The 15,537-nt window shown below is 47.9% G+C and overlaps 1 protein-coding gene across 1 annotated transcript in view; it reads left to right on the top strand.

The window, feature by feature from the left end:
- ARMC5 (armadillo repeat containing 5) overlaps nucleotides 1–13,355 on the top strand; it is a gene marked incomplete at its 5' end in the record, with an annotated part of 152,212 nt that extends 138,857 nt beyond the window's left edge. The window contains one exon of the mRNA XM_088465382.1: nucleotides 12,327–13,355. Within this exon, the coding sequence (XP_088321508.1) occupies nucleotides 12,327–13,104 (778 nt within the window). The remainder of the gene's footprint in view (nucleotides 1–12,326) is intronic.
- Between the last annotated feature and the right edge of the window lie 2,182 nt (nucleotides 13,356–15,537).

Raw genomic sequence — 15,537 nt, 5'->3', positions numbered from 1 at the left:
TACCACTGTTATATCCCCCAGTACTCTCCTTATGGCCAGGATCTGCTGTCTGTATGACCCTGCTATCTTAGTTACCACTGTTATATCCCCCTGTACTCTCCTTATGGCCAGGATCAGCTGTCTGTATGACTCTGCTATCTTAGTTACCACTGTTATATCCCCCATTACTCTCCTTATGGCCAGGATCAGCTGTCTGTATGACCCTGCTATCTTACTTACCACTGTTATATCCCCCAGTACTCTCCTTATGGCCAGGATCAGCTGTCTGTATGGCCCTGTATCTTACTTACCACTGTTATATCCCCCAGTACTCTCCTTATGGCCAGGATCTGCTGTCTGTATGACCCTGCTATCTTAGTTACCACTGTTATATCCCCCTGTACTCTCCTTATGGCCAGGATCAGCTGTCTGTATGACTCTGCTATCTTAGTTACCGCTGTTATATCCCCCATTACTCTCCTTATGGCCAGGATCAGCTGTCTGTATGACCCTGCTATCTTACTTACCACTGTTATATCCCCCAGTACTCTCCTTATGGCCAGGATCAGCTGTCTGTATGGCCCTGTATCTTAGTTACCACTGTTATATCCCCCCAGTACTCTCCTTATGGCCAGGATCAGCTGTCTGTATGGCCCTGTTATCTTAGTTACCACTGTTATATCACCAGTACTCTCCTTATGGCCAGGATCAGCTGTCTGTATGACCCTGTATCTTAGTTACCACTGTTATATTCCCCAGGACTCTCCCTATAGCCAGGATCAGCTGTCTGTATGACCCTGCTATCTTAGTTATTACTGTTATATCCCCAGTACTCTCCTTATGGCCAGGATCAGCTGTCTGTATGGCCCTGTATCTTAGTTACCACTGTTATATCCCCCTGTACTCTCCTTATGGCCAGGATCAGCTGTCTGTATGACCCTGCTATCTTAGTTACCACTGTTATATCCCCCAGTACTATCCTTATGGCCAGGATCAGCTGTCTGTATGACCCTGCTATCATCGTTACCACTGTTATATTCCCCAGTACTCTCCTTATGGCCAGGATCAGCTGTCTGTATGACCCTGTATCTTACTTACCACTGTTATATCCCCCAGTACTCTCCTTATGGCCAGGATCAGCTGTCTGTATGACCCTGCTATCATCGTTACCACTGTTATATTCCCCAGTACTCTCCTTATGGCCAGGATCAGCTGTTTGTATCGCCCTGTATCTTACTTACCACTGTTATATCCCCCAGTACTATCCTTATGGCCAGGATCAGCTGTCTGTATGACCCTGCTATCTTAGTTACCACTGTTATATCCCCCAGTACTCTCCTTATGGCCAGGATCAGCTGTCTGTAAGACCCTGCTATCTTAGTTGCCACTGTTATATCCCCCAGTACTCTCCTTATGGCCAGGATCAGCTGTCTGTATGACCCTGCTATCTTAGTTACCACTGTTATATCCCCAGTACTCTCCTTATGGCCAGGATCAGCTGTCTGTATGACCCTGCTATCTTAGTTACCACTGTTATATCCCCCAGTACTCTCCTTATGGCCAGGATCAGCTGTCTGTATGACCCTGCTATCTTAGTTACCACTGTTATATCCCCCAGTACTCTCCTTATGGCCAGGATCAATTGTCTGTATGGCCCTGTATCTTATTTATTACTGTTATATCCCCCAGTACTCTCCTTATGACCAGGATCAATTGTCTGTATGGCCCTGTATCTTATTTATTACTGTTATATCCCCCCGTACTCTCCTTATGGCCAGGATCACCTGTCTGGATGACCCTGCTATCTTAGTTACCACTGTTATATCCCCCAGTACTCTCCTTTTGGCCAGGATCAGCTGTCTGTATGGCCCTGTATCTTACTTACCACTGTTATATCCCCCAGTACTCTCCTTATGGCCAGGATCTGCTGTCTGTATGACCCTGCTATCTTAGTTACCACTGTTATATCCCCCTGTACTCTCCTTATGGCCAGGATCAGCTGTCTGTATGACTCTGCTATCTTAGTTACCACTGTTATATCCCCCATTACTCTCCTTATGGCCAGGATCAGCTGTCTGTATGACCCTGCTATCTTACTTACCACTGTTATATCCCCCAGTACTCTCCTTATGGCCAGGATCAGCTGTCTGTATGGCCCTGTATCTTAGTTACCACTGTTATATCCCCAGTACTCTCCTTATGGCCAGGATCAGCTGTCTGTATGACCCTGCTATCATCGTTACCACTGTTATATTCCCCAGTACTCTCCTTATGGCCAGGATCAGCTGTCTGTACGGCCCTGCTATCTTACTTACCACTGTTATATCCCCAGTACTCTCCTTATGGCCAGGATTAGCTGTCTGTATGACCCTGTATCTTAGTTACCACTGTTAAATCACCAGTACTCTCCTTATGGCCAGGATCAGCTGTCTGTATGACCCTGTATCTTAGTTACCACTGTTATATCACCAGTACTCTCCTTATGGCCAGGATTAGCTGTCTGTATGACCCTGTATCTTAGTTACCACTGTTATATCACCAGTACTCTCCTTATGGCCAGGATCAGCTGTCTGTATGACCCTGCTATCATCGTTACCACTGTTATATTCCCCAGTACTCTCCTTATGGCCAGGATCAGCTGTCTGTACGGCCCTGCTATCTTACTTACCACTGTTATATCCCCAGTACTCTCCTTATGGCCAGGATTAGCTGTCTGTATGACCCTGTATCTTAGTTACCACTGTTATATCACCAGTACTCTCCTTATGGCCAGGATCAGCTGTCTGTATGATCCTGTTATCTTAGTTACCACTGTTATATCACCAGTACTCTCCTTATGGCCAGGATCAGCTGTCTGTATGACCCTGTATCTTAGTCACCACTGTTATATCACCAGTACTCTCCTTATGGCCAGGATCAGCTGTCTGTATGGCCCTGTATCTTAGTTACCACTGTTATATCCCCAGTACTCTCCTTATGGCCAGGATCAGCTGTCTGTATGATCCTGTTATCTTAGTTACCACTGTTATATCACCAGTACTCTCCTTATGGCCAGGATCAGCTGTCTGTATGGCCCTGTATCTTAGTTACCACTGTTATATCCCCCTGTACTCTCCTTATGGCCAGGATCAGCTGTCTGTATGACCCTGTATCTTAGTTATTACTGTTATATCCCCCAGTACTCTCCTTATGGCCAGGATCAGCTGTCTGTATGACCCTGCTAACATCGTTACCACTGTTATATTCCCCAGTACTCTCCTTATGGCCAGGATCAGCTGTCTGTATGACCCTGCTATCTTAGTTACCACTGTTATATCCCCAGGACTCTCCCTATAGCCAGGATCAGCTGTCTGTATGGCCCTGTATCTTAGTTACCACTGTTATATCCCCCAGTACTCTCCTTATGGCCAGGATCAGCTGTCTGTATGACCCTGCTATCTTATTTACCACTGTTATATCCCCCAGTACTCTCCTTATGGCCAGGATCAGCTGTCTGTATGACCCTGTATCTTAGTTATTACTGTTATATCCCCCAGTACTCTCCTTATGGCCAGGATCAGCTGTCTGTATGACCCTGCTATCTTACTTACCACTGTTATATCCCCCAGTACTCTCCTTATGGCCAGGATCAGCTGTCTGTATGGCCCTGTATCTTAGTTACCACTGTTATACCCCCAGTACTCTCCTTATGGCCAGGATCAGCTGTCTGTATGACCCTGCTATCTTAGTTACCACTGTTATATCCCCCAGTACTCTCCTTATGGCCAGGATCAGCTGTCTGTATGGCCCTGTATCTTATTTACCACTGTTATATCCCCAGTACTCTCCTTATGGCCAGGATCAGCTGTCTGTATGGCCCTGTATCTTATTTACCACTGTTATATCCCCAGTACTCTCCTTATGGCCAGGGTCAGCTGTCTGTATGACCCTGCTATCATCGTTACCACTGTTATATTCCCCAGTACTCTCCTTATGGCCAGGATCAGCTGTCTGTACGGCCCTGCTATCTTACTTACCACTGTTATATCCCCAGTACTCTCCTTATGGCCAGGATTAGCTGTCTGTATGACCCTGTATCTTAGTTACCACTGTTAAATCACCAGTACTCTCCTTATGGCCAGGATCAGCTGTCTGTATGACCCTGTATCTTAGTTACCACTGTTATATCACCAGTACTCTCCTTATGGCCAGGATTAGCTGTCTGTATGACCCTGTATCTTAGTTACCACTGTTATATCACCAGTACTCTCCTTATGGCCAGGATCAGCTGTCTGTATGACCCTGCTATCATCGTTACCACTGTTATATTCCCCAGTACTCTCCTTATGGCCAGGATCAGCTGTCTGTACGGCCCTGCTATCTTACTTACCACTGTTATATCCCCAGTACTCTCCTTATGGCCAGGATTAGCTGTCTGTATGACCCTGTATCTTAGTTACCACTGTTATATCACCAGTACTCTCCTTATGGCCAGGATCAGCTGTCTGTATGATCCTGTTATCTTAGTTACCACTGTTATATCACCAGTACTCTCCTTATGGCCAGGATCAGCTGTCTGTATGACCCTGTATCTTAGTCACCACTGTTATATCACCAGTACTCTCCTTATGGCCAGGATCAGCTGTCTGTATGGCCCTGTATCTTAGTTACCACTGTTATATCCCCAGTACTCTCCTTATGGCCAGGATCAGCTGTCTGTATGATCCTGTTATCTTAGTTACCACTGTTATATCACCAGTACTCTCCTTATGGCCAGGATCAGCTGTCTGTATGGCCCTGTATCTTAGTTACCACTGTTATATCCCCCTGTACTCTCCTTATGGCCAGGATCAGCTGTCTGTATGACCCTGTATCTTAGTTATTACTGTTATATCCCCCAGTACTCTCCTTATGGCCAGGATCAGCTGTCTGTATGACCCTGCTAACATCGTTACCACTGTTATATTCCCCAGTACTCTCCTTATGGCCAGGATCAGCTGTCTGTATGACCCTGCTATCTTAGTTACCACTGTTATATCCCCAGGACTCTCCCTATAGCCAGGATCAGCTGTCTGTATGGCCCTGTATCTTAGTTACCACTGTTATATCCCCCAGTACTCTCCTTATGGCCAGGATCAGCTGTCTGTATGACCCTGTATCTTATTTACCACTGTTATATCCCCCAGTACTCTCCTTATGGCCAGGATCAGCTGTCTGTATGACCCTGTATCTTAGTTATTACTGTTATATCCCCCAGTACTCTCCTTATGGCCAGGATCAGCTGTCTGTATGACCCTGCTATCTTACTTACCACTGTTATATCCCCCAGTACTCTCCTTATGGCCAGGATCAGCTGTCTGTATGGCCCTGTATCTTAGTTACCACTGTTATACCCCCAGTACTCTCCTTATGGCCAGGATCAGCTGTCTGTATGACCCTGCTATCTTAGTTACCACTGTTATATCCCCCAGTACTCTCCTTATGGCCAGGATCAGCTGTCTGTATGGCCCTGTATCTTATTTACCACTGTTATATCCCCAGTACTCTCCTTATGGCCAGGATCAGCTGTCTGTATGGCCCTGTATCTTATTTACCACTGTTATATCCCCAGTACTCTCCTTATGGCCAGGGTCAGCTGTCTGTATGACCCTGCTATCTTAGTTACTACTGTTATATCCCCCATTACTCTCCTTATGGCCAGGATCAGCTGTCTGTATGGCCCTGTATCTTAGTTACCACTGTTATATCCCCAGTACTCTCCTTATGGCCAGGATCAGCTGTCTGTATGGCCCTGTATCTTAGTTACCACTGTTATATCCCCCAGTACTCTCCTTATGGCCAGGATCAGCTGTCTGTATGGCCCTGTATCTTATTTACCACTGTTATATCCCCCAGTACTCTCCTTATGGCCAGGGTTAGCTGTCTGTATGACCCTGCTATCTTAGTTACTACTGTTATATCCCCCATTACTCTCCTTATGGCCAGGATCAGCTGTCTGTATGGCTCTGTATCTTAGTTACCACTGTTATATCCCCAGTACTCTCCTTATGGCCTGGATTAGCTGTCTGTATGGCCCTGTATCTTAGTTACCACTGTTATATCCCCCAGTACTCTCCTTATGGCCAGGATCAGCTGTCTGTATGGCCCTGCTATCTTAGTTACCACTGTTATATCCCCAGTACTCTCCTTATGGCCAGGATCAGCTGTCTGTATGGCCCTGCTATCATACTTACCACTGTTATATCCCCCAGTACTCTCCTTATGGCCAGGATCAGCTGTCTGTATGACCCTGCTATCTTACTTACCACTGTTATATTCCCCAGTACTCTCCTTATGGCCAGGATCAGCTGTCTGTATGGCCCTGTATCTTAGTTACCACTGTTATATCCCCCAGTACTCTCCTTATGGCCAGGATCAGCTGTCTGTATGGCCCTGCTATCTTAGTTACCACTGTTATATCCCCAGTACTCTCCTTATGGCCAGGATCAGCTGTCTGTATGGCCCTGCTATCATACTTACCACTGTTATATTCCCCAGTACTCTCCTTATGGCCAGGATCAGCTGTCTGTATGACCCTGCTATCTTACTTACCACTGTTATATCCCCCAGTACTCTCCTTATGGCCAGGATCAGCTGTCTGTATGACCCTGCTATCTTAGTTATTACTGTTATATCCCCCAGTACTATCCTTATGGCCAGGATCAGCTGTCTGTATGGCCCTGTATCTTATTTACCACTGTTATACCCCCCAGTACTCTCCTTATGGCCAGGATTAGCTGTCTGTATGGCCCTGTATCTTACTTACCACTGTTATATCCCCCAGTACTCTCCTTATGGCCAGGATCAGCTGTCTGTATGGCCCTGTATCTTAGTTACCACTGTTATATCCCCAGTACTCTCCTTATGGCCAGGGTCAGCTGTCTGTATGGCCCTGTATCTTAGTTACCACTGTTATATCCCCAGTACTCTCCTTATGGCCAGGATCAGCTGTCTGTATGACCCTGCTATCTTAGTTACCACTGTTATATCCCCCAGTACTCTCCTTATGGCCAGGATCAGCTGTCTGTATGGCCCTGCTATCTTAGTTACCACTGTTATATCCCCAGTACTCTCCTTATGGCCAGGATTAGCTGTCTGTATGACCCTGTATCTTACTTACCACTGTTATATCCCCCAGTACTATCCTTATGGCCAGGATCAGCTGTCTGTATGACCCTGCTATCATCGTTACCACTGTTATATCCCCCAGTACTATCCTTATGGCCAGGATCAGCTGTCTGTATGACCCTGCTATCATCGTTACCACTGTTATATTCCCCAGTACTCTCCTTATGGCCAGGATCAGCTGTCTGTATCGCCCTGTATCTTACTTACCACTGTTATATCCCCCAGTACTATCCTTATGGCCAGGATCAGCTGTCTGTATGACCCTGCTATCATCGTTACCACTGTTATATCCCCCAGTACTATCCTTATGGCCAGGATCAGCTGTCTGTATGACCCTGCTATCTTACTTACCACTGTTATATCCCCAGTACTCTCCTTATGGCCAGGATCAGCTGTCTGTATGACCCTGCTATCTTAGTTACCACTGTTATATCCCCCAGTACTCTCCTTATGGCCAGGATCAGCTGTCTGTATGACCCTGCTATCTTAGTTGCCACTGTTATATCCCCCAGTACTCTCCTTATGGCCAGGATCAGCTGTCTGTATGACCCTGCTATCTTAGTTACCACTGTTATATCCCCAGTACTCTCCTTATGGCCAGGATCAGCTGTCTGTATGACCCTGCTATCTTAGTTACCACTGTTATATCCCCCAGTACTCTCCTTATGGCCAGGATCAATTGTCTGTATGGCCCTGTATCTTATTTATTACTGTTATATCCCCCAGTACTCTCCTTATGACCAGGATCAATTGTCTGTATGGCCCTGTATCTTATTTATTACTGTTATATCCCCCCGTACTCTCCTTATGGCCAGGATCAGCTGTCTGTATGGCCCTGCTATCTTAGTTACCACTGTTATATCCCCAGTACTCTCCTTATGGCCAGGATCAGCTGTCTGTATGACCCTGCTATCTTAGTTACCACTGTTATATCCCCCAGTACTCTCCTTATGGCCAGGATCAGCTGTCTGTATGACCCTGCTATCATCGTTACCACTGTTATATCCTCCAGTACTCTCCTTATGGCCAGGATCAGCTGTCTGTATGGCCCTGTATCTTAGTTACCACTGTTATATCCCCCAGTACTCTCCTTATGGCCAGGATCAGCTGTCTGTATGGCCCTGTATCTTAGTTACCACTGTTATATCCCCCCAGTACTCTCCTTATGGCCAGGATCAGCTGTCTGTATGACCCTGCTATCTTACTTACCACTGTTATATCCCCAGTACTCTCCTTATGGCCAGGATCAGCTGTCTGTATGGCCCTGCTATCTTATTTATTACTGTTATATCCCCCAGTACTCTCCTTATGGCCAGGATCAGCTGTCTGTATGGCCCTGCTATCTTAGTTACCACTGTTATATCCCCAGTACTCTCCTTATGGCCAGGATCAGCTGTCTGTATGACCCTGCTATCTTAGTTACCACTGTTATATCCCCCAGTACTCTCCTTATGGCCAGGATCAGCTGTCTGTATGACCCTGCTATCATCGTTACTACTGTTATATCCTCCAGTACTCTCCTTATGGCCAGGATCAGCTGTCTGTATGGCCCTGTATCTTAGTTACCACTGTTATATCCCCCAGTACTCTCCTTATGGCCAGGATCAGCTGTCTGTATGGCCCTGTATCTTAGTTACCACTGTTATATCCCCCCAGTACTCTCCTTATGGCCAGGATCAGCTGTCTGTATGACCCTGCTATCTTACTTACCACTGTTATATCCCCCAGTACTCTCCTTATGGCCAGGATCAGCTGTCTGTATGGCCTTGCTATCTTAGTTACCACTGTTATATCCCCAGTACTCTCCTTATGGCCAGGATCAGCTGTCTGTATGACCCTGCTATCTTACTTACCACTGTTATATCCCCCAGTACTCTCCTTATGGCCAGGATCAGCTGTCTGTATGGCCCTGCTATCTTAGTTACCACTGTTATATCCCCAGTACTCTCCTTATGGCCAGGATCAGCTGTCTGTATGGCCCTGCTATCTTAGTTACCACTGTTATATCCCCAGTACTCTCCTTATGGCCAGGATCAGCAGTCTGTATGACCCTGCTGTCTTACTTACCACTGTTATATCCCCAGTACTCTCCTTATGGCCAGGATCAGCTGTCTGTATGACCCTGCTATCTTACTTACCTCTGTTATATCCCCAGTACTCTCCTTATGGCCAGGATCAGCTGTCTGTATGACCCTGTTATCTTACTTACCACTGTTATATCCCCCAGTACTCTCCTTATGGCCAGGATCAGCTGTCTGTATGACCCTGCTATCTTAGTTACCACTGTTATATCCCCAGTACTCTCCTTATGGCCAGGATCAGCTGTCTGTATAACCCTGCTATCTTAGTTACCACTGTTATATCCCCAGTACTCTCCTTATGGCCAGGATCAGCTGTCTGTATGACCCTGCTATCTTACTTACCACTGTTATATCCCCAGTACTCTCCTTATGGCCAGGATCAGCTGTCTGTATAACCCTGCTATCTTAGTTACCACTGTTATATCCCCAGTACTCTCCTTATGGCCAGGATCAGCTGTCTGTATGACCCTGCTATCTTACTTACCACTGTTATATCCCCAGTACTCTCCTTATGGCCAGGATCAGCTGTCTGTATGGCCCTGCTATCTTAGTTACCACTGTTATATCCCCAGTACTCTCCTTATGGCCAGGATCAGCTGTCTGTATGACCCTGCTATCTTACTTACCACTGTTATATCCCCCAGTACTCTCCTTATGGCCAGGATCAGCTGTCTGTATGGCCCTGCTATCTTAGTTACCACTGTTATATCCCCAGTACTCTCCTTATGGCCAGGATCAGCTGTCTGTATGGCCCTGCTATCTTAGTTACCACTGTTATATCCCCAGTACTCTCCTTATGGCCAGGATCAGCTGTCTGTATGACCCTGCTATCTTATTTACCACTGTTATATCCCCCAGTACTCTCATTATGGCCAGGATCAGCTGTCTGTATGGCCCTGCTATCTTATTTACCACTGTTATACCCCCCAGTACTCTCCTTATGGCCAGGATCAGCTGTCTGTATGACCCTGCTATCTTATTTACCACTGTTATATTCCCAGTACTCTCCTTATGGCCAGGATCAGCTGTCTGTATGGCCCTGCTATCTTATTTACCACTGTTATATCCCCAGTACTCTCCTTATGGCCAGGATCAGCTGTCTGTATGGCCCTGTATCTTAGTTACCACTGTTATATCCCCAGTACTCTCCTTATGGCCAGGATCAGCTGTCTGTATGACCCTGCTATCTTAGTTATTACTGTTTTATCCCCAGTACTCTCCTTATGGCCAGGATCAGCTGTCTGTATGGCCCTGCTATCTTAGTTACCACTGTTATATCCCCAGTACTCTCCTTATGGCCAGGATCAGCTGTCTGTATGACCCTGCTATCTTACTTACCACTGTTATATCCCCCAGTACTCTCCTTATGGCCAGGATCAGCTGTCTGTATGGCCCTGCTATCTTAGTTACCACTGTTATATCCCCAGTACTCTCCTTATGGCCAGGATCAGCTGTCTGTATGGCCCTGCTATCTTAGTTACCACTGTTATATCCCCAGTACTCTCCTTATGGCCAGGATCAGCTGTCTGTATGACCCTGCTATCTTATTTACCACTGTTATATCCCCCAGTACTCTCCTTATGGCCAGGATCAGCTGTCTGTATGGCCCTGCTATCTTATTTACCACTGTTATACCCCCCAGTACTCTCCTTATGGCCAGGATCAGCTGTCTGTATGACCCTGCTATCTTATTTACCACTGTTATATCCCCAGTACTCTCCTTATGGCCAGGATCAGCTGTCTGTATGGCCCTGCTATCTTATTTACCACTGTTATATCCCCAGTACTCTCCTTATGGCCAGGATCAGCTGTCTGTATCTTAGTTACCACTGTTATATCCCCAGTACTCTCCTTATGGCCAGGATCAGCTGTCTGTATGACCCTGCTATCTTAGTTATTACTGTTTTATCCCCAGTACTCTCCTTATGGCCAGGATCAGCTGTCTGTATGACCCTGCTGTCTTACTTACCACTGTTATATCCCCAGTACTCTCCTTATGACCAGGATCAGCTGTCTGTATGACCCTGCTATCTTACTTACCACTGTTATATCCCCAGTACTCTCCTTATGGCCAGGATCAGCTGTCTGTATGACCCTGTTATCTTACTTACCACTGTTATATCCCCCAGTACTCTCCTTATGGCCAGGATCAGCTGTCTGTATGGCCCTGTATCTTATTTACCACTGTTATATCCCCAGTACTCTCCTTATGGCCAGGATCAGCTGTCTGTATGACCCTGCTATCTTATTTACCACTGTTATATCCCCCCAGTACTCTCCTTATGGCCAGGATCAGCTGTCTGTATGACCCTGCTATCTTAGTTACCACTGTTATATCCCCCAGTACTCTCCTTATGGCCAGGATCAGCTGTCTGTATGTCCCTGCTATCTTAGTTACCACTGTTCTATCCCCAGTACTCTCCTTATGGCCAGGATCAGCTGTCTGTATGACCCTGCTATCTTAGTTACCACTGTTATATCCCCCAGTACTCTCCTTATGGCCAGGATCAGCTGTCTGTATGACCCTGCTATCTTAGTTACCACTGTTCTATCCCCAGTACTCTCCTTATGGCCAGGGTCAGCTGTCTGTATGACCCTGCTATCTTAGTTACCACTGTTATATCCCCCAGTACTCTCCTTATGGCCAGGATCAGCTGTCTGTATGACCCTGCTATCTTATTTACCCCTGTTATATCCCCCGTACTTTCCTTATGGCCAGGATCAGCTGTCTGTATGACCCTGCTATCTTATTTACCACTGTTATATCCCCCAGTACTCTCCTTATGGCCAGGATCAGCTGTCTGTATGACCCTGCTATCTTAGTTACCACTGTTATATGCTCCAGGATGATTTCCCCAAGTTTCGATGCTCTCCTCCCAGGTCACATTTTGTAGATAGTGTGACATTGCCGCGACATTGCTGTAAGTCCCACGAGTCACCATCTCTAATGAAATGTCACATTTCTCGTGCCGTGTTCTCATTGCCATGATGATGTAGGCGAGTTTCATGCTACAAGTTCACTTTCACAAGCTGGTATATAATTGAGTTGACCCCTTTGTGTGAATTCATATTTATGAAAAGCTCCTTCCTGACGTTATTACTCTGTCATTTCTCTTGTAGGAAACCTTCTCCTCATCGTCAGCATCTACTGGATGCAAGCCTTCGCTTAGTCTTGGATACATTGTTAGTTTCTATGGATCCAGGTTTCTTCTTCCATGCATCAGAATGTCTGTCCTCTTTAGTAATTCCTCACCCTGCCCCTGCTCCTGCCCCTCCCTCTGCCCCTGCTTCTGAATCCATCTCCCCGAAGTGCCGTTACCAGGAGTTACTGTCCCAGGGCCAGGGAGATTTGCTGTTTGTCTTGGATGGAGGAGATCGTATAGCTGGTAATAGAGAGGTGGTTTCTAGAGGTTGTGAAGTCTTTCGAGCAATGCTTCAAGGTGGCTATGCTGAATCCCAACAAAGCGAGGTGCATGTCCGTGAGGTCCCCTCCTGCGCCTTCTTACCATTGCTCCACTTTCTGCATGGCTGCTCCCAAGAATCTCTGTGTCCTACGTTACAAAGGCTACAACTCATTGTGCCAGGGCAAGAGTTGGTCCAGTCTCCGTTGGCATCTACATTGGCAGCAGCTGGCAGATTCCTGTTGCCAGGACTTCAGACTGTACTGGAAATCGCAATGCGAGATTTTCTGCTGAGCTTGGTGAACCTGCCGTCGGTATATAACTTTGCCGAGGTTCACGAGAGTGCCCAGCTTAGACGAGACTGTTGCTTTTACCTCCTGAAAAGACCACACCTGCCTCATAAGAGGGCAAATACCCTTCTTCAGTTGTGTGACAGGGCACAAGACAAGCAGAGGCTGTTCCGGCACCTGGAGGACGTTGTTCAGGAGAGACGCTGAGCCCCATCATTCTCTTTATCTGTAGATGGAGGAAAGCAATTGCACAGTGCCTTTTATGTATTAGTCAGTCATAGCGGGAAGGAGTACAGAGTCCCCATACTTCATTATCACCTCTCTACCTCACCGTCCTATCACTTTCTGCTCCCTGCAGTGTAGTTACAGACACCTCTCCATTCATCACCTAGTCTAAGGCTTGTTCCAGTTATGATGAATGTAGCCCATATTGGGAGGAAAATAAATCATGTACCAAATGGTGTTACTGTGTCTCTTATTTTTACAAGACTTTTCCCTTCAATTCGCTTTCTATTATGTTATTAGAAATTAGTTCAGTACAAGTGTGTGTGTGTATATATATATATTTCTACTTCAGGGTCCATAGGGTATCCACAGGATACCTTGGGGGGTATAGGTGTGACGTCAGTCGCAGGGCACCAAAGAGTTAAGCTTTCAGCCTCCCAGGATGCACTAGGTCCCCCTCCTATACCCCGCCCCCGGGCCAAGGCACCTCAGTTTAGTTTGGTGCCCGGCCGGAGTCGGGTGCACCTGTTGAAGTGGGGGCTAGAAGAGCCCCTGAAGCTTTTTCTTCATGCAGCTGTGGCTGCACATCTGGATGAACAGCATGGACAGTCAGTCCTGACGTCCATGCTGTCTTCCCTACACCCCGCCGGTACCAGAACGCCGGTACTGACCCGGGGATGCTGGTGGGCGTCTGGGGTCACAGCTAGCGGTGACCCCAGATGCTCCGGACCATGGCCGGATTCAAGGGGGACAGAGGTAAGCAGCGGGGTCCCGCGGTGGGTCCCCGCTGATCACATGGTCCTAAGTCCCCAGGCAGGGGGCTCCCTGGGGACTGGCTGCAGCGTGGAGCCAGGCGACCAACCTGCGCTTCCACTACCCCCTGGGACAGCGGACCGCAGCAGAGCGGTAGCGCTGCGGCGTCCCAGGGGTTAAATACATGCCAGGGGAGCGCGCCTTCCCTGTCTCACAGCCGGCGCCTCCCCCGCTGCACACAGCCCTCTCTGCACTGTGCTGACTGGTCCTGTGTCAGCGCTCCTCCCCCAGGCCAGCTTCTCTCTGCTCCTCGGCGGCCATCTTCTCTGCAACGCATGGTGAACGCTGCTGGAAGTCTGGAAGGAAGCATCGTGGTCTGGGTCCCCCCGCATACCTCTCCTCCGCTGTGGCTCAGGTCTGTGTATGCAGCGCTGTGTCCTACCAGGCCCTGTGTCTGTGTAGTTGAGTGATCAGCGCTGTTAGTGCAGGAATTGTTATTTCTCTGCATTGTATGTGACTGTGCTAGCGCTGCCTGTAACTTTTCTTCTCTAAAATGTCAGCTTTATTACTGTCCCTGTTCTTTCTGCTAAAGCCCTTGCGGTGCGGTGCTGCAGGGTGGTCTCTCACCTATTTAATACTTAATTGGTGAGAGAGGTCACATACGTGGTGCCATAATGTCTGAAAGTGATTTTCCCCTCCGGCTACAGTGTACCACATGCAAAGTACCGTTAGCGGAGGGGGAGGGTAGCGCGGAGGGCCTTTGCCGGCAGTGTTTGTCCATGGCGCGGCCTATTACGGTTACAGCACCGGTACAGGAGCCGCCCTGGGCTTGTTTCGCTCAGGCGTTAACAGCTTTAGTGGGCCAGTTAGCTCCGCAGCACGCGTTTACTCCGATGGGTTTGTCCCAGCAGTCTGTGGTGTCGTCACCCATGCAGGGGTTCCCACGACAATTGGTGGTACCCCACAGTCTCCCTATTTCCCCGCTCCCGGGTTCTCAGGAGCCAGCGTGGGTTAACTCCCTGACGAGTTCTGTACAGCACTTGTCGGATGTGTTGCAAGGGGAGTCTGTGATGCGGCCTCATAAAAGGCCGGTGGCGTCTCTGTCTGCTCCTTATGAGGATGACGAAGGGACGTCTGATGATGGGGAGATTCTGGATCCTTACGATCAGGAACCTTTCCATACTAAGGACGCTGATGCTAAGTCCAAAGTATATATTCCTGGACTTATTCGGGCGGTCCGCACAGCCTTGGTGATTGAGGACGAAGTTCCCCCAGCGGCTAAATCTAAGTATGCCTTTTTCAAAGATGTGAAGGGCGGATGCCACAGTCTTTCCTCTTTCGGGTCAGTTGGTGGACCATTTAGAGGAGGCGTGGAAACAACCTGGCAAAAGATACCAGCCGCAGAGACGCCTGGCGGTGGCTTATCCGTTCGCGGATAATTATTTTGCTAAGTGTGAATCCCCTCCACAGGTGGATTCTCACGTGACCCGTCTTGTCCGTAGTGCCACATTGCCGATGCCATCCATGTCCTCCCTTAAGGATGCTACGGACCGCAAGGTAGAAATCTGCCTGAAGTCCGCTTATTCCCTTGCAGGGGGGGCAGCACGGCCGGCTATGGCCATTTGCTGGGTTGCCAGAGCGATGGAGCGCTGGGCGGATTCA

This window comes from Taudactylus pleione, unplaced genomic scaffold (genome assembly GCF_031769625.1).
Source record: "Taudactylus pleione unplaced genomic scaffold, aTauple2 ptg001987l, whole genome shotgun sequence".
NCBI classification, from domain to species: Eukaryota; Metazoa; Chordata; class Amphibia; order Anura; family Myobatrachidae; genus Taudactylus; species Taudactylus pleione.
This window is presented reverse-complemented; position numbering and strand designations above follow the sequence as displayed.